The sequence below is a fragment of the Manihot esculenta genome, chromosome 5 (assembly GCF_001659605.2).
Source record: "Manihot esculenta cultivar AM560-2 chromosome 5, M.esculenta_v8, whole genome shotgun sequence".
Lineage (NCBI taxonomy): Eukaryota > Viridiplantae > Streptophyta > Magnoliopsida > Malpighiales > Euphorbiaceae > Manihot > Manihot esculenta.
In genome coordinates, this window is record NC_035165.2 from 3,379,370 (window position 1) to 3,396,924 (window position 17,555).

Sequence of the window (17,555 nt, forward strand, 5' to 3'; positions counted from 1 at the left end):
TGTGCCCATTTACTAATCAATATCCCTATCCCCAATCCCAAGCAAATTAAGCAAGTAATGTCAAGCTAAAACTAGGCGTATTTTTTGGGATTATGTGCTGTGGGACAAATTAAAAAGAAAAAAAGATGACATGATTTTTTTAAAATAAAGGACTTAATTGAGTTGGAATTAATAATTTTAATTTTATTTTGATTTTATAATATAGAAAAATTTATTAATTTAAAAAATATATTAAAATATTTATAATATTTTAAAAAATATGTTATTTAATATTTTAGTATTTAATTTTATGCAATACATAAAATAGAGATATTTTTTTTTATAAATTTAATTTTAATGATTCTGATTTAAGTTAATAATAATACGAAAAAAGAAGAAATAGGGAGGTGAGTGGGAAAGGAAGGGCCCATTAGGCCCTGTCTCCATGTGAAGGGAACTTCTGTCATTTGACAGAAATTACAACCTCTGTGTGTTTTCGGCAACTGATTGGCTCTCTTGCGTACGTTGTTGTACGGACGATAGAGACCTGTTTCTAACTATGTACCATCTCTTCCCAGTTTTCATCTCCTCGTTTTAGCCCTATTTTCTATATTTTTTATTTTCTTTATTTTCATCGTGCAATATCAATATCCATCTTTTTCTTTTTTTTTTTTCACTTGTCGATGCAGCGGAACCCAAACACATGATATAAATAAAATAAATAAACAAAAGCTTTCCACCGTTTCCTTTCTTTCTCCTGGACCTGGACTTTCCTTCTCTTTCATCCAATCCAAGTTTTTCTCTCTCTTAACAGCTGTTGATTTTTCTTTTTCTTTTATGATTTCCTTTTTCATCTAATTTTGCTGTTTTTGGTATTTTCGTGGGTTTTACCAAAACAAGTTTCTTACATAGAATAAGTATATTTTCGTTAATTATAATAATGAAGTGATATGAAGGTAAAAAAAAATTGTTTCTTTAAATGGTGGGGGTGGGCTTTCAGGAGCTTTGAATAAGGAAAGGTCGTTGTTTGTGGGTTCTTGCTGCTTTGGTTGTGACTAAAAAGAGAACCTAGAATCAATCAATCACCAAAAAAAAAAAATGAACAGCTACCTCTTCTCTGTATAATAGGTATACATATGTAACTTTCTGGTCTGGTTTTTGCTTGCAAACATCAGATTTTCAGTTACTTCTTGCTTTATCTTTCTTGTTTTGGAATCTATTTGCTCCTATCTACTACAGGCTTTCTGGATTTTTTTGCCTATTTGGTAAGATTTCTAAATCTCCCTTTTGGATCTTTTCTAAATGGAATTGAAAATCATTTCTTGTTGTTTGCCTTGTCTTTCTCAATAAAATCTTATTGGTTTTCTGGGTCTTGATAAGAATCCTAAGATTTCCTTATATTCCTTTTTTTTTTTTTTTTTTTGGGGGGGGGGGGGTCATCTTCATCTTATCCTCAAAAGCTTTTCTGGGGTTTCCTGCTTTTTGGTGAGTTTCTCTCACTTCATCATATGAATCTTCCCTCTGGTTTTTGATTTGCATTTAACAGCGTCGTGTCTAGTATTCCTGAATCCAATTCATCGCAACTCTTAACACGGTGGCAGGGTTTCTGGTCTTTGCTCACAGATTCTTAGATTTCTGAGCTTCTTCTCGTCTTCACCTAAAGAGGCTTTCTGGTATAATATTGTCAGATTTTCTCATTCTCTTTTGAACTTGAATATCATTTTCCCATTCGCACATTCTTTCTTCGATGTAGATGGCTTCAAATTGAATTGAGATTTTGTTTACATGTTGAGGTTCATTTACTGGTGGCTATAAAGAGATGGTGAGAGGAAAGACTCAAATGAGGCGTATAGAGAACGCCACAAGCAGGCAAGTCACCTTCTCCAAGCGGCGAAATGGGTTGCTGAAAAAGGCCTTTGAGCTTTCTGTTCTTTGCGATGCAGAGGTTGCCCTTATCATCTTTTCTCCAAGAGGGAAGCTCTATGAATTTGCAAACTCCAGGTAAATTTTTTCTTCCCCTCCTTTCATGGATTTGCTATTTTGTTATGTTTCTCTTCTCATTTACTCCTCTCTTTTCATTCCAACTTCTGAATCCTCGCCTTAGAAATCAAAATCTTTGATCTTATTTTATGCTCTCTCTCTCTCTCTCTCTCTCTCTCTCTCAAACGTACGGCTTCTCAGAATACACCTACAGACTACATACACTTTAAGCTGAGAGCTTGGGTTCCATCGCTGATCCCTTTGACGTGTACAAGCCTCTAAAGAAAGTTCTTGTCCATTAAAATTGTTTGTTTTAAAAACCCCATGCATGTACGAAAGAAACCTCACTGTCTCTTTGACTGTAGGTTTCTTGTTAAAAATTTATGGGTGTTAATTTTGAAATTTTCCATTAAAGGGTTAAAAGAACTAACAAATTGGACAGGAAAATAACAAAAAGAACGGTGTACTTTCTTTGATTTTGAATTTCTCTGAGTCCTTAACTCACAGGTTACTGAGGTTGAAGATAGTCCTTGTGATAAACACTGACATTAGGGAAGATAGAGGGAGAATATTGGGAGGGTGGGGGCCTTGAGGGATTGATGGGATTCTTGAACATGCTTTGATTTTTTTATTTTTTATTTTGGCTTCCAAAAATAGAGTGATCTGCTATGAATAATGGAGTGATGATTTCATCTTTAATCCATTAGAGTGGAGTCATGTTCGACTGTTTATTTGTGAAAAGTGGAAATTAATGGTTAAAAAAAAGGAGATTAGACTAGGAATAGTAATTAATCCATTATGCCTAACTGTTTGATTTAACTCTTAATAACAATTTGAACTTATTATGTTTATTTCTTAATGCAGATCTTCCACTATTTATTTTTCTCAAGATTTTTTTTTCCAAAAAAGGAATATTTGATTATCTTCCTGAATTACCCATATAATTTTATTTTATAATCTTTTTTTTTCTTTGTATAATTAATAGGATTTTCAGCTTGTTAATTTAGCTTTTTGTTTCTAAATGTTAGATTATAAATTATGTACTTAAACATTGATGAATTGTTAACATTAACAGTATAATATAATTAATGAAGATGGTTATAATTAAGGTTTTAAAATCCATAATAAAAATATTAATTAATATTAGAATATAATCAATCGTAAAACTCTAATCCTCTCCTTTCGCATGAATGATTTTATATATATATATAAAAAATTAAGTGAATTCTTATAGAATTTATATATGATAGAAATTTTTGATGTTAAAAAAATTATTTTTCTCTATTTCAAACAAGAAAATTATAAAAAAAAGAATTAATTAATTGAACTTTGCAATTATTTGTATAAAAACCTTTTCATAAGTAAAATAAATAAATTTAAAATTCATTAATTGATATTAAGTATCAAATAACTTAATCAAATTTTGGCAAATAATTAATTGTGAATGGACCAAAAAAAACCTTTTAACATTTTTTAATTATTCCTTGCTCTTGTAATTATCAATTACAATCCTTAAACTTTTGTTTTTATTTAACTCTTGTCAATATTCTAATTTAAAATCTTAATCCTTTATTTGGAATAAGAATTTTTACAAGAATTAAATTTTTTATTAATTTTATTATTTAAAATGAATGAATTTATTTTTTTAATTAAAATTTGTATTTTTTTTAAAATAAAATTATATATAATTTTATAAAAAAATTTATTTACAAAATAAATCATACTAAACAAGAGGGTAAGAATATAAATATATATGTGGCACTACTCCTCTCAATTAAATTTCATGCAGGTCAAATTATTAGCTATTCACTGCATTAGACCACAGTGCCATGTTTATAATTCATTTTAAATTAAAATGCAAATTTCTTTTAAATTTATTTATATATTTTATTAAATTTAAAATAATTTATCTTATAATTTTATTTGGTTTAAATGAATTATTTTATGTAAAATTCACTTTTTAAATAATTTAATTAGCATTCACTGACTTAATTTGGAAGTAATTGCATTTAAATACATATGTGAGATTTCGAGTTTTACTTTTTCTATCTTTATTTTTTTTAAAAAAAATAATTTAACTAAATTAGAGAAGTTGAGTTATTTTCCTACATCAACGAAACAAAAATGACTTTAATTTCTTAAAAATTAAGAAAAATTGTCGATAAATAATCACAACATATAACTCTAAGTATGTAAACCTAAAAATAATTTATTTAATCAAATAAATTATATAACAACAAATAGCACTTTTCTTTCCATGAATCTTTTTATCTCAATCTCCAAAATTTAATTAAGGAGCCATTAGAATAGGTAATCAATGACTAAACGATCTGAGAATATTACATGGTCAAGCTATTCTTTAGGTTTTAGGTACTTAGTATCTCAAGAGTAAATATAAAATTATTATCTTAATATTATTAAGATTAATTGGACAATAATTTAAAATTATTATAAAAAAAATTTAATTTTTATTATATATAAATAATATAATTTTAATAAATTTTTTATCCGTTGAAAAAAAAAATTATGATAACATATACAAATACTGATAATTTACAGTATTTGTATATAGTATTGATTCTAACCCTTCTACAATCATTTATTTGTGACATTTATATCTGTGAACCAAGTTTATTTCATTAGTGCAATGATTGAATGTTTTTATCATAAACACAAAGTTGAAGATTTCAAATTTGACAATTTTTTTTTTTTTTTTTTTTTTAAAAAGGAAAGTAAAAAGACTCTATGAGATCACTGACAAGTGTATAAATGATATGATATGATATCAGTTAAGTGTACGTTTGGTTGCTTTGCTAGTTTGCTTTGCTTTGTGCCATACAATTAGCAGTCCTGCACCAACTGAGGAATCTTTATTCTGCCTCCCTCTAAAGCTACCAAATCTAACTTGTTCCATACTCCTTCAAGTTCAAATTATAGCAGCATTTCCATGTTGCTATAGCCAATAAATCTGAGGCCTTATTTGATTTTTTTTTTTTTTTTTTAAAATGGAGATCGAGGAGTAGAACATGAGATCTCTTATACTCCTGAACTTTGGTAAAATCCATAAAATAATCTCTCACTAAACTTTGATAACAAGTTAGTCTAACACATTGATCTTTTTATTAATAAAAAGAGTAAATTGCTGTGAATCGACTATTTACTGAAGATTATATTTTTATTAATGGCCAAATGCCCTTAAATGAAGAAAAAGAGTTGATGGTTTTCCTTCGATACCTATCCCATATATAAGAACATTTACTAGAGAAAATAACTCAGAATTCTATTATGCCAATATCTTAAAATTGTTCATCAGAAAATTTGATAGGTATATCATTATATTGGCAAAGTTATTCTTACATCTTTGAAAGCTATTCTGTTTTAAGATTAGAAGAAGTTCTATACAACTCATATATTTCATTCTCCATTCAGTACTCCTAAGTAACTCAACACACTTCTAGGAGGTAAAATGACTATTGACACAACCATCAATCCACTCATCAGAACACTATTCATTGTCGACATACCAAATTCTCCCCAAGAAAAAGTATTCAATATGGTTCCGGTCCTTCCTCCCCTCCCCACTCAAGCTACATCATCTGAGAATAATAAAGTAGTAGGAGAGAAAGCCATAATGAAACTGAGGGAGTTATAGTTGCCATACAGGGATAAATCTCAATAGAGAAGACAAAGGGGCAGAGGCCTGATGCAATGGGACATCATGACGGGAGAGATTGAGTTAGCATCAGAAGGAGAGAGGTCAGAAACTGTTAGTAGCAAAGTGGATATATTGACTGGTGTGCTTGATTGAGATCATTCCGGCATGAAGACGCTGGGAGCGAAGAAACCAACGGTGACAGACCTTTAGATTGCTCACGGTGCATGGCACTAAGAGTCCATGGAGAGGACAATTTAGTTGGGCATGAAAAGGAAATCAAAGGAATAGAGATGTTTTCACTTCTTAAGTTTATTAGATTTTTGACATTTCACATCGTTTATGGAAGATTTAATTTAAAGTCTTTTTTTTAGTTAAAAAGTAAATTAATAATTTCTTTTTAAAGTAACGGTAGCTTCACTCTCTAATTAATAGGAGCACTTGGTTACATTAATTTTAAATGTTGGACTAAAGTGTTATAAAAAATTTAGTGAGTATGGGTTTTGTCAAATCTCAGGAGTGTTCCTTAAATTACCCTATAAAATATAATACTAAACAAAATAGGTTTTTGCAATGTTTTAGAAAATTTTACTTCCTTAGTCTATTTACTTGAAATTAAACAAGGCCTTAGCGTTGTGGAGATTATTAATGGAGGAGTTGATTTTAAAATGATTGTTAGATAGTTGAAACTTGGGAAGGGATAATTTGCTAATTTGTTCGGAATTTTCACCATTCACTTGCTTCTTCTTATTCCTTCTTCAATAACAATATTTTTAGAACTTTTACCATATTGAGGATATTGTGTTCCTCTATAAATTTGAAGTTTGGGAGATATTTAGATGTCAATTTGGAGTTAGAAATTAGAATATCATACACCTCAACTTATTCACTATCTACATTTTTATAATTTTTTCTACGAGTCTAGATACATTTAATAAAACAGCCCGGTGTAAACTGATCCAAATAACTTTTAGACCTACTTTTCATTTAGTCCAAAATAGTTAATCCAAATTATTTAGTAGTATTAAGTCAATATTTATATATTACCAATTGAATTTGTAATTTGGCCATGTGGGACTCTTTTCACATCAAACAGCTGAATATTACATTCAATATTTTGTATTATCACTATTTGTTATTGAATTCAAATAATAAATAATGGAATTAATTGATTTACGTTCTACATTATTATTTTATGTTATTATCACCCGACTAATGCAAAAGTGGGTGGAAATGATTTTCATATGGGATAATATATACTAGCTTAGAACTATTAAATAATTTTGATTGCGAAACGGAAAAAGTCATATTTTATTAGGAAAATTGAGATAATCTTTATTCAGTGATCGTTGTCTAAAGGTCTCAAAAATGTATTTGTTTGTGTTTATTTATTTTATTATATCTCAAAAATGTATTTGTTTGTGTTTATTTATTTTCTTAATATAATATATCTCTCTTAATATAGTATATGTCTTTTCGAAAATATTTATCTATATTGAATTCATGTGAATTTATAGTTAAATTACATGCTAATTCATATAAAACTCTATATATTTAGATTATGAATCTATATAGATTCTCTTTAACTAAGAATTATTCATATTTTTTTTATCAGTATCTTTGTAATTTGTTAAATTAAGGATTTGCTGACTTGTTGGCCGCCATTGTCTCTGATGGTGGTGACCCCTGTGCTGTTTGCTTGGTGGAGGATTTGTGTCTTTCTGCTGAAAGTGACAAGTCTTTTTTGTTCCTTTGTTATTATTTGAATAAATCATAAATGAATTCTCCTTCATTGTGTTATTACTGGGTTTCAGCATGCAGGAGACAATTGAACGTTATCGTAGACATGTGAAAGACACCAAAATCAACAAGCAAACATCTGAAGAAGACATGCTGGTTAATCTTTATTTTCCTTTCCATCTATCTCTACCAATTTATGTATCTCTATCTCTCGTTTTTCAGCATCAAATGAGTGTTTCAAGCATCTTCATCTTCTATCCAAAACTGTACACGGCTTTATTTGATTTGCATAATATGTTCATTCTGATGAGAAACTAGATCTTGCTTCATATAAGAAATTACTTATTACTGACATAATGTACTCTACTCAAAACTTACTTTATCTCCCCACCTTCACCCCACTCCCCCCACCCCCACCCCCAACCACCCCCACCCCCACCCCCAAAGAATATTTATGTGCACAAACTTTTATCGTCTCTTACTTTTCTCACTCTTAAATTTGAAATGGCAGCTACTGAAGACGGAAGCAACGAACATGGTGAAGAAGATAGAGCTCCTTGAAATTGCAAAAAGGTACAAAGGCCTAGTTTAAACCCTTTGTGCTCCTTCCTTCTTTCTCATGTTTTTGGAGATCATTTTAAAGATCAGTAATTTAAATGCCTCAGGAAACTACTGGGAGAAGGTTTGGGTGCCTGCACAATTGAAGAACTACAGCAGATAGAACAACAGCTGGAGAGGAGCGTAAGCAACATCAGAGCTAGAAAGGTTCCTCAAAAACACCATTCCATGTGTTTTTGCTTAAAATCTTCAGGGAACTTGCATGGTCTAAGATGCATTTTTTTTTCTCATGTTCAGAATCAGGTTTTTAAAGAACAGATTGAGCGACTAAAAGAAAAGGTACTTAAATTCCAAGAACTGGTAACTAAAGAGAAGTTTATGGTTAATTTTGGCAAAGAATTTAAGAATAAGGTATTGAGAGACGCTTATTTCTAATAAAAATCTCTCATGCTTATAAGAAAAAAGGTATTACGAGAATGGATTTATGCAGAGATAGAGAAGGCCATCGTGTTCAGACCCTAAAAAAGTGGTCTTATATGATCATGAACCTAAATTTTCTTTCCCAAGGAAATAACTTTGCTTGTTGTAAGATTTCCCAGGAGTTTCAACCAAGTCATAACTTGTTGCCTTTTTCAGGAGAAACAATTGGAAGATGAAAATGCAAAGTTGTCTGAAAAGGTTAGCATTTAATATCATCATTGTCATTATTAATTATTTACTGCTTCATCATTTTAATTTGCCACCAGAAGAGAAAATGAGAATTGAAAAAGAAAGGCTTTTGGAAGGGTAAGGCAAAGCTCGAGCTCATACGAGAACGGATTTAACAATCATTATATTATGTATTTTTGTCTATACTCATATTAGTATTTGCATTTTGATTAGATTTAACAATCAAACCGCCCCGATAACTTTGTGGAAACAGCAGTGTAAACCATTAATTTTCCATTATGCAGTGCGGTGCCCATAAATGGCAAGGCCTGAAAATGGTGGAAGAAAGTAGAGCCTGTGAAGAACGTAGCCCAGTTTCAGATGTGGAAACTGAACTTTTCATTGGACCGCCAGAAACCAGAACCCAGCGCCTTCTCCAATGAAAATGATGAATGGTGAGCAAAGCCATGCAATATAAGATATATATATATATATATATGTACATATCGCCATCTAGCAGCAAGCAACAATAAGGGTAACTGTAGTAATATATGTTATTTGTTGAAGAAACTTCATCAACTTAAAGATAGGAGCTATCTACTTAAATTTTTATTTAAGGGACAAGTTATGGCAGTTTTCTGCAATTTGAGTAGTACTGGTGCCATGCATCTTAGACATCTTGATATTTGAACAAGTTGTAATTGCACTAATGCAGTATCAATGACGAGAGATGGCGAGGGCCTTCTTATTTTAACTTATTAATATCCCCATACCATAGATCAGAAAAAGTAAAAATTCAACCTTGTACAACTTATCTGAATGCTTAAAAGTTTTTTCAGCCCAAACAAAAGCCTAAATCATCTTAATTTACACTTGCCTGCACCAGAAAAAAAGACAAACGAAATGGCATATCAGCTGTCAGTTATGACAATGAAGTGATAAACCTATTGCAACTTAAAATGCAAACAGCAAAAGAATTATCAGAGGCTTCACATGTTCTGGAAATTGGAATATAGCATTCTTGGTCACAAGATTTTACATGGAGAAGCGTATCAGCAATGGGATTATCTTGAGAATCAAAATGGGTAGGAACAAAATTGACCAAGACTGACTGAAACCAAACAATTACCTTGAGAAGCGGTCTATAGACGAGTAAAGGTAAGGGGAAAAAATATTTGCTTTGAACTAGAAATCTTTGAAGCCCAACACAACTGGAACTCAACAATAGTAAATAATGCAGCAGATTGAGGATTAAAATATATTGAAAATTCACAGTTGCAGTTTAGTAAGTGATAATTCAACAAATTCAAAGATTGGTGTGTAAATGACTCTGAGACAACTTCTTCGAGGATGAAGCTCTCAAGCTTGAAAGGAAAGCAACAACCTACAGGATCGAACATAGAACTGAACGTTAAGGTCCATTTCTTCATGAATGATACCATTATATAAGCTCTAAATATTACGTGCCTACTGCTTCACTCTTTGTTTGCCATCTTGTGCTTAGTCTGCTTCAATTCCTGCTAACACCTTTGGATTCTTTTCTAAATACTCAATTCTCTGCTTCCTCAGAATCCTACCGTCCGGGAAACTCGATTATCTTTTGGGTGCTCCTCTGCTATCGGATTCTGTTTTTGGAAAGATACGGAAACTTCGAAGTCATGTGAGGCTCGCTTCACAATCATTAATCTTAATATTCATATTTATATACCCTTTCATCTTCGTAATTTTTTATATCTTTTCATTTTTAACAGTTTCAAATATTGTTTATTTTCATTTTTTATGTTATAATTAAAATATAAATTCATTAACATAACCTATTTTATTTTATTTTATTTTTAAGATAATCTCTTATTGAGTCAAACTTTTAAAAAATGGAATAAAATAAGGAAGATTAAGACTGCAATTAGTTCATTTTATATGAAAATTTTCATAAAATATCCCATTTCTCAACTGTGTAGAAAGAACCAACATAAATGAAAGCAAAAGCTCAAAAATTTACTTGCAATCTAGTGGAAATTTTTAAGAATTTCCAGTCTTAATATCATTCTCTTACACATCAGAGTATATATAAATAACGAGACAGAAACCATTTAGACTTTAATCAAACATATGTAGATGTAGGATCAACTACTGTTCAAAGGACCCATCCCCGCTCGAAGTTAGTCTCACTCACCATGCTTCTTGGAACAGAAGATCCTTCAGCTTCAACAAAGTGATGGTACCTGTTTTTAAACACCAAAAATTAAGCTTGTTTTAGTAATCCTTTTTTATTTATTTTTTGTTCTCTCTTTAGCATTATGTTTCCAATTTGGTCGGCTAAACTAGGAGAGTACCCTATTTGTAGGACGGGTCCAGGCTCGCAGTCCAGGTGGTTGGATTGAGGAGCATGCAAAGCAAAGTTGCTATGTCCATCTGCTGCACCAGAGTTCCATAGGTCTTGGAGGGCTAGACTTTGTACTTCTGCGTCCAGCTGATAAACAAACATATAAAGATGGTAAAATTAGAACTTTGCAAGGATGATAATAACGCTGATTATTAGTCACAATCTTAAGCTTAACCTTCAATTTAAGTTGCTTGTTTAAGTTCCCAAGGTGACGCTCCTGTCAAATTAGAGCAGAAGGTGGCAATCATTTAAAAGAAAAAAAAAATCCATATATATCTTTGTACATGAATGCATAAATCTCCTGCTATTTTCCCCTCGCATCATTTTTGTGAATTTACATACCTTTTTGCGGAGATCTTCCATTTGCTCTATTAAAATCTGTGTCTACAATTAAGAACAAATTAAGTTAAGTCTTGCAGTTCATTCGACATGGATGTTATCCATTTGAAAGGAGATAGATAATTTCCAACTAGTAGTATTCATATTACACATGTCATGAGCACAAGTCAAGAAGCAAGTCACCTTTTAGTCTTAGAGGACAGAAGATGATGACAATTTCATGCATGAAGGCATGAAGAAGTACCTTTCTTTGCCTAGCTAGTGCAAGAGCTCCTTCAAGCTGCTTTTCAAGATTTTGCAGTTCCTTCAAACTCAGCGGCCCGAGATCTTCCCCAAGCAAATGCCTTAAAGAACATCAAATCACTGTTATTGTATATTCCATACAAATTCTCCAATACAACAATGAGAGAAATACACGTCTAGTAACCTTTGAGTACGTTGAAGAGATTCATATTTTGCCTTTAACTTTGTTAACTCTTGATACCAACCCTGCATTTATGACCCAAAAACAAGAAATCAAATCACACCAACCCAATTAACTTACTTTTTTTTTCAAGAAAAAAAAAATTATCCATTTCTGTCTTAACAAAATGACAAGTTAATTAAGTGCATTAGTATAAAGGTCTGAAAATTTGAATAAGAAATTTTATCAAAGACAAACCTGTGTTTCGCGTTCAATGCTGTTACCTTGGGGAGTGAAGCAGCAGCGTTGATACCGCTCAAGGGTTTTGGTTGTACTGCCGATACAAGTTAAATGTTGATATGAAATTTGATTTCTATGGTAATATAAACAGAAGATGTATCATAAAAAAAATATGGTAAATTTTATTTAAAATATAGTAAAATTCATATATACTAAAATTTATTAGTTACAATAGTATATTTTTGACATAAATTAATAATTTTTTATTTTTATTTTTTTCTTTTAAGTAAAAAATGGCAAGGTTACCATTATTTTCTTTCTCAACTTAGAGATGTCAAACTTAATGTTTTGTTTGGATTGAGAGAAATAGAGAGAAGAGAAAGAAAAAAGAAACAAAATTGCTCAAATTTTTTTTCTTATTTGGACATGAGAGGAGAAGTAAGAGAAAAAGAGAAGAAATTATGTATTCAAATTTGTTTACAAATATCCTAAAATATTTTCTTCAAAATAAAAGAAAATAGACATAAAACATCTAAATGCTTTTCTTTCTTTTAAGAGAAAATTTTAATTTCTCCTCTAAACCATCTATCTATCCAAACAATATAAAGTACATCAAATTTCGTTTTTTTTTTTTTTGAAATGGGTCAAATTTCGTTTCTTTTCTTTTCTCTTCATTTTCCCACTTTATTTTTTTTCTCCCAATTCTCTTAAACAATTAAGGATGCAAATATAGGATAAATATTTTTTCCAGCTGAAGAGAAGAATTTTTTATTTTAATAGTTGAAGATCCTAAACAAAATATATACATAATATATATATAAAAGCTTGTTATGTTAATTTTTTTATAGAAAATATAAATAATATTGTTTTTATTTAACGTTTATATATTTTACAATATGCGAATCAGTCTAATTTTTCTCGTTTGCCACAAGTTTTTAATATAGTTAACACATGTTACGTAAATTAATATAAAATAATTATATATATATAATAATTAATTGACTTTTTAATTTTTAAATTTACCACTCACAGATTTAATTTAGTAATAAGTGCATTTGAATAAATCTAAGATGTATCAACTTCTACTCTTCTGATTCTCAATTTCTATTTTAAAAAAAAACTTTTAGATTTAATACTAATGATATATATTAACATATATTTCATATGCCTAAAATTTTATAAAGATATTTATTATTATTATTATTATTATTATTATTATTATTATTATTATTATTATTATGCATAATTTTCAAATTATTAGTAATCTTTTTATAATAAATAAAAATATTTTTTAAAATTTTTTCTTAACATATTAGCTAATTTTGTATTTTAAAATGATAAGAATGTCATATAATTTAACAAGCCTCAATTTTTGTACCTTTAATGGGTTTTTTATATTGCTATATTTTTATTAGTAATATTTTTTATTTTTATATTATTATGAAAATTTTATAGGAAAAATCTGTGGTATAAAAATTATAATACACATAAAAAGCAATAAAATTGACCTTTGAGCCTCTTTTTAAGAAAAATTATATACATAAAAAAAATCATCTCACAAATTAATTATGAGGAAAGAGAATAAGAGCATTGGTAAAACCAGAAGATTAAAGGATAGACAGACATGAAAACTCTTCGACAAAAAAAAGAAAGAGACGTGAAAACTACCTTTCTGATTGATTAGGGCAAACTTTTGACTAGAGATAGAAAACATACAAAAACCCAAAAGATATATAGAAGCAGAAAGGAAAGAACAAGAAATAAACCCTAGATCTTACACAGAGGTCAGAAAGCATTCTCCGTCAGTGATTGGACTTTTACAAAACAGAATGCTGATTTCAAATCACAGTTTGTTTTTCTTTCAGGTGAAGGAAAAGTAATGGCATCGCAGATTCACTTTTCAATCAAACAAAACCGAAATCTATCAGAGTTTTAGCATGGATCATGAAACGTGTCAATCTGTCATTGGAAAAAACCTGAAAATCTAGGAATTTCATTGGATCCAAACATGCGTGAGACTCAAAAGCCCAAAAGAAATCATGGGAACATAAGAACCGGGGGGAAAAGTTGGAGATTTCAGAAAAAAGGTGGTCAGAATGAGAAGAGAGTACAAGAGAAAACAAGCATAGATCACAGAAGCCTTGAGTGATGAAGAAAAGAAAGCATTTTTTCTTGACAAGAATACGGAGGCAGAAACTTAAAACGAAAAATGTAAAAATGCCAAAACAAAGAAGAGAACATATCAAAACAAGAGTGGGAAATTAGCAGGCTAGTTAGGTTATGAACATGGGAAAAAAGAGGACTACTTTATGAACTTAACTCGAAACCGCCATGGAAACCAACAAGGAAAAGCTAAATATACAAGAAAATATGAGTTAAAAAGATGATGAATCAGGCAGACCAACAGAGGAAACAAGGATCAAGGATTCAAGAGAAGGAAACATACCCAGCACTGCCAAATTCATAGACCTTGCCCCGACTAGAGAAAACGATAAGGGCAACTTCAGCATCACAAAGCACAGAGAGCTCATAAGCTTTCTTCAACAATCCATTCCTTCTTTTGGAGAAGGTGACCTGACGGTTGATTTTGTTCTCTATTCTCTTCAGCTCGAGTCTTCCTCTCCCCATTCTGTTGTGTGGGTGTGTGGTGGTGTTGAATTAATTATATGACAAGTATAGGTACTGTAACCGCCGTGTCTTGTTGTGGGTGGTGGTGGGAGATTTGGTTTTACTACACAAGTAGAGACACAGGTGGTGAGATGATGTATAATTGCTTTGTCCGTCAGAAGTGGCAGTTAAGAGTCCTCTTTCGTGTATGGATATGGCACACCACATCTTCTTTTACAATAGAATGGAAAACTATAATTTCTCTTTTTTTTCTTATTCTTTTTTCTTCTTCCATTTTAATTTTAGCTAAACCTTTTATCTATGCGTTTGTCCAAAAAAAAAAACATTTCTCTATGCCTATACTATTTATATGGTGATGAAGATTTTTCTTTTTTACTTTATTGAACGGGTTGTACAATTGTTAATTTTGGAAGGGAGACTTGAAAAATAAGAAAAAGAGTTCAAGAGCGTATTAAGGTCCTTGTAATGAAGATCTTCGAATCAAATCAAATCTGAAAATTTTAGAGCGAAAAATTATGTCATAAAAATAAAAATTACAAAGAGAGGAGGAAAAAAACTGCAAAAATTCTCATTTTTATTTTATTAAGTACTTTTTATGGAGAGATGTAAGAATAAATTTTGATATATTGTTAAGTGAAATTCTAAAAGAGTATATGTTCCTTGATTTGAATCTTTACAAACCTAACTGTTATATAATATAGAAAAGTATAATCCTAAGTTAGAGGGTTGGCAACTGTCTAAATATAAATATTAATTACTATAAATTAGAAACTAACTAAATATACAAAAGATATGAGCAACTAATATAGAAGATAATTATGGAATATTAAATTGATATGCTATCAATTCTATCACACCCCCACAGTCTGAGCAGGAGGAGGACGAATGTTAAGGCTGTCCTGAAAATTATCAAATAACATGCGTGGAAGACCTTTCGTAAATATATAAGCAATTTGATAACGAGAGAGGACATGAATAACACGCACCTCTCCCTTTTGGACCTTCTCACGGATAAAATGAATGTTCATTTCAATATGTTTAGTGCGTTGATGTTGAACTAGATTTTCCGTTAAATATATCGCACTAATATTGTCACAGTGAACAAAAGTTGCTTTTTGGATAGGACAATGGAGTTCAAGAAGAAGATTCCGAATCCAAAAGGATTTAGAAACAATATTAGCAATACCCTTACATTCAGCTTCAGCACTAGACTTATAGACTATAGGTTGTCGTTTGAGGACCAAGAAATAAGGTTATCTCTAAGAAATACACAATACCCGGAGGTGAATCGTCGAGTATCAGGACATCCACCCCAATCTGCATCTGAATACGATAAAAGAGTCTGAATCAAAGACTTATACAAGTGCATTCTATAATCAATCATACCTCGTATATGCCGAAGAATGCGTTTTAAAGCCTCCATGTGTTCAACTTTCATAGCATGCATAAATAAGTAGACCTGTTGAACGGTGTAAGAGATATCTGGCTGTATGAAGGTAAGATATTGTAGAGCACCAACTAATCGACGATATTTCATCGGATCATCATAAGCACGCTCAGATTTTGCATTTAGCTTCCCTTTGGTGTCGACGGGAGTTAAACTAAGCTTGCATAAACTCATTCCTGCCATTTCTAATATGGCTTCTGCATATTTTTGTTGAGAGAGAAAAAGACTAGATTTGGTGTGAGTGACTGCAATACCCAGAAAATAATTCAATTGACCCAAGTCTTTCATAGCAAATTCTGCATTGAGAAGATATATAATAAAACACCAAAGAGTATCAAAAGAGACTGTAAGTATGATATCATCAGTATACAATAATATATATGCAATGTCAGTATTATTGCAATATATAAAAAGAAAGTGATCAGATTTGTTGTAAGTAAAATCAATAGTAGCAACAAAATTAGTAAACCGTTGATACCATGCTCGAAGAGCCTACTTAAGACCATATAGAGATTTACATAACAAGCAAATATGATCGGGCCAAGCAGAATCTGTAAAACCCATAGGTTAGTGCATATAAACAATTTCATTCAATTTTTCGTGCAAAAATGCATTTTTGACGTCCAACTGATGTATAAATCAAGATTTAGATAAGGCAATACTAAGAACTGCTCAAATAGTTGTCGGTTTGACAGTAGGACTGAATATCTCCTTACAGTCAATTCCTTCTCGTGTGACCCACCATCACTTACAAGACGGGTTTTATACCTCTCAAAAGAACTATCAGATTTCTATTTATGACAAAAATCCACAAAGACCGAATTATATTCACATAAGATGGATGAGGTACTAAGTCCCACATCTTATTGTTAATTAGAGCCTTATATTTATCCAATATAGCATTTTTCCAATTTGGGTCATTTAGGACAGTCATTGGGTTATTATTGATAGTAAGTTTACATACCGAAATAAGGTTTTTAATTAATTTAAGATCATGTAAAACATTGGTGAGCTTTAATAAGGGGTTTGTATGAATTAGGGAAGCATTACCATAACCTCGAATTGGAATCATACTACTATTGTCAACAATTATCCCTTCATTTTGGCTTAAATTAGAGTAAGATGTGAGAGTACCTAGAGTGGTAGTCATGTGCGATGCAATTTCAGTGTCCATATACCAATTTTCTTCTGGCTGTTTCAAAGAAAGAGTGGTCATTGTCTTATGCATAAATGCTTGAGCCGGAGTGACAATGTAGAAAGATGAGATGGTTGAGCACCTAGCACTCCCTGCTGGCTGGCCATTGGCGGTTGTTGACTAACCCAAGGAGTGGTGGGATAAAGGCATGGAGGTGTTGCCCAAGGTTGAGGATACCATCCACTTAAGAGAGGATAATTTCAAAACTGTTGTTATTGCTGGAATTGTTATTGATGATGGTGATTTTCGCGTCGTCCATCAACATTATCAGTATTGTTAATGGATTTCATTAACAAGGCAGAAGTTGAACTTGCTTCAATTTTTGCTCATTCAGCCTTGGTGATCTCTTCCAACAGTAACATA

The 17,555-nt window shown here is 31.0% G+C and overlaps 2 protein-coding genes across 22 annotated transcripts; one reads left to right on the forward strand and one right to left on the reverse strand.

Moving 5' to 3' along the window:
• Positions 1 to 684: 684 nt before the first annotated feature.
• On the forward strand, positions 685 to 9,315 carry LOC110614643 (MADS-box protein SOC1). Of its 21 annotated transcripts, none has more exons than XM_043956376.1 (9): positions 685 to 1,244; positions 1,440 to 1,464; positions 1,581 to 1,652; positions 1,733 to 1,980; positions 7,426 to 7,507; positions 7,863 to 7,924; positions 8,017 to 8,248; positions 8,546 to 8,587; positions 8,863 to 9,315. In XM_043956376.1, the coding sequence occupies exons 4-9, from the start codon at positions 1,799 to 1,801 to the stop codon at positions 8,998 to 9,000; spliced, it is 738 nt and encodes a 245-aa protein (XP_043812311.1). In that variant the 5' UTR covers positions 685 to 1,244; positions 1,440 to 1,464; positions 1,581 to 1,652; positions 1,733 to 1,798; the 3' UTR covers positions 9,001 to 9,315. The 21 variants fall into 21 exon arrangements, with proteins under 21 accessions (XP_043812311.1, XP_043812310.1, XP_021611932.1 ...); XM_043956375.1 differs by having other exon boundaries at positions 1,767 to 1,980; XM_021756243.2 differs by having other exon boundaries at positions 687 to 1,244; positions 1,603 to 1,652; positions 1,773 to 1,980.
• A 1,323-nt stretch (positions 9,316 to 10,638) lies between these two features.
• LOC110616349 (agamous-like MADS-box protein MADS3) lies at positions 10,639 to 14,550 on the reverse strand. Its single transcript, XM_021758746.1, has 8 exons — positions 14,369 to 14,550; positions 11,941 to 12,016; positions 11,707 to 11,768; positions 11,524 to 11,623; positions 11,283 to 11,324; positions 11,116 to 11,157; positions 10,891 to 11,027; positions 10,639 to 10,779 (listed from the first exon to the last, which is right to left on the reverse strand). Exons 1-8 carry the CDS (start codon positions 14,548 to 14,550, stop codon positions 10,692 to 10,694), a joined length of 729 nt encoding a protein of 242 aa, XP_021614438.1. The 3' UTR covers positions 10,639 to 10,691.
• Between the last annotated feature and the right edge of the window lie 3,005 nt (positions 14,551 to 17,555).

Excerpts from the sequence above, each read along its gene's own strand:
- LOC110614643 (XM_043956376.1), top strand. The coding sequence starts at position 1,799 with ATGGTGAGAGGAAAGACTCAAATGAGGCGTATAGAGAACGCCACAAGC. Across the intron at positions 1,981-7,425 it reads TATGAATTTGCAAACTCCAG|CATGCAGGAGACAATTGAAC; the intron begins GTAAATTTTTTC and ends ACTGGGTTTCAG. Across the intron at positions 8,249-8,545 it reads TTGAGCGACTAAAAGAAAAG|GAGAAACAATTGGAAGATGA; the intron begins GTACTTAAATTC and ends TGCCTTTTTCAG.
- LOC110616349 (XM_021758746.1), bottom strand. The coding sequence starts at position 14,550 with ATGGGGAGAGGAAGACTCGAGCTGAAGAGAATAGAGAACAAAATCAAC. Across the intron at positions 11,769-11,940 it reads GCATTGAACGCGAAACACAG|GGTTGGTATCAAGAGTTAAC; the intron begins GTTTGTCTTTGA and ends TCATAAATGCAG. Across the intron at positions 11,028-11,115 it reads ACAAGCAACTTAAATTGAAG|CTGGACGCAGAAGTACAAAG; the intron begins GTTAAGCTTAAG and ends TTTGTTTATCAG.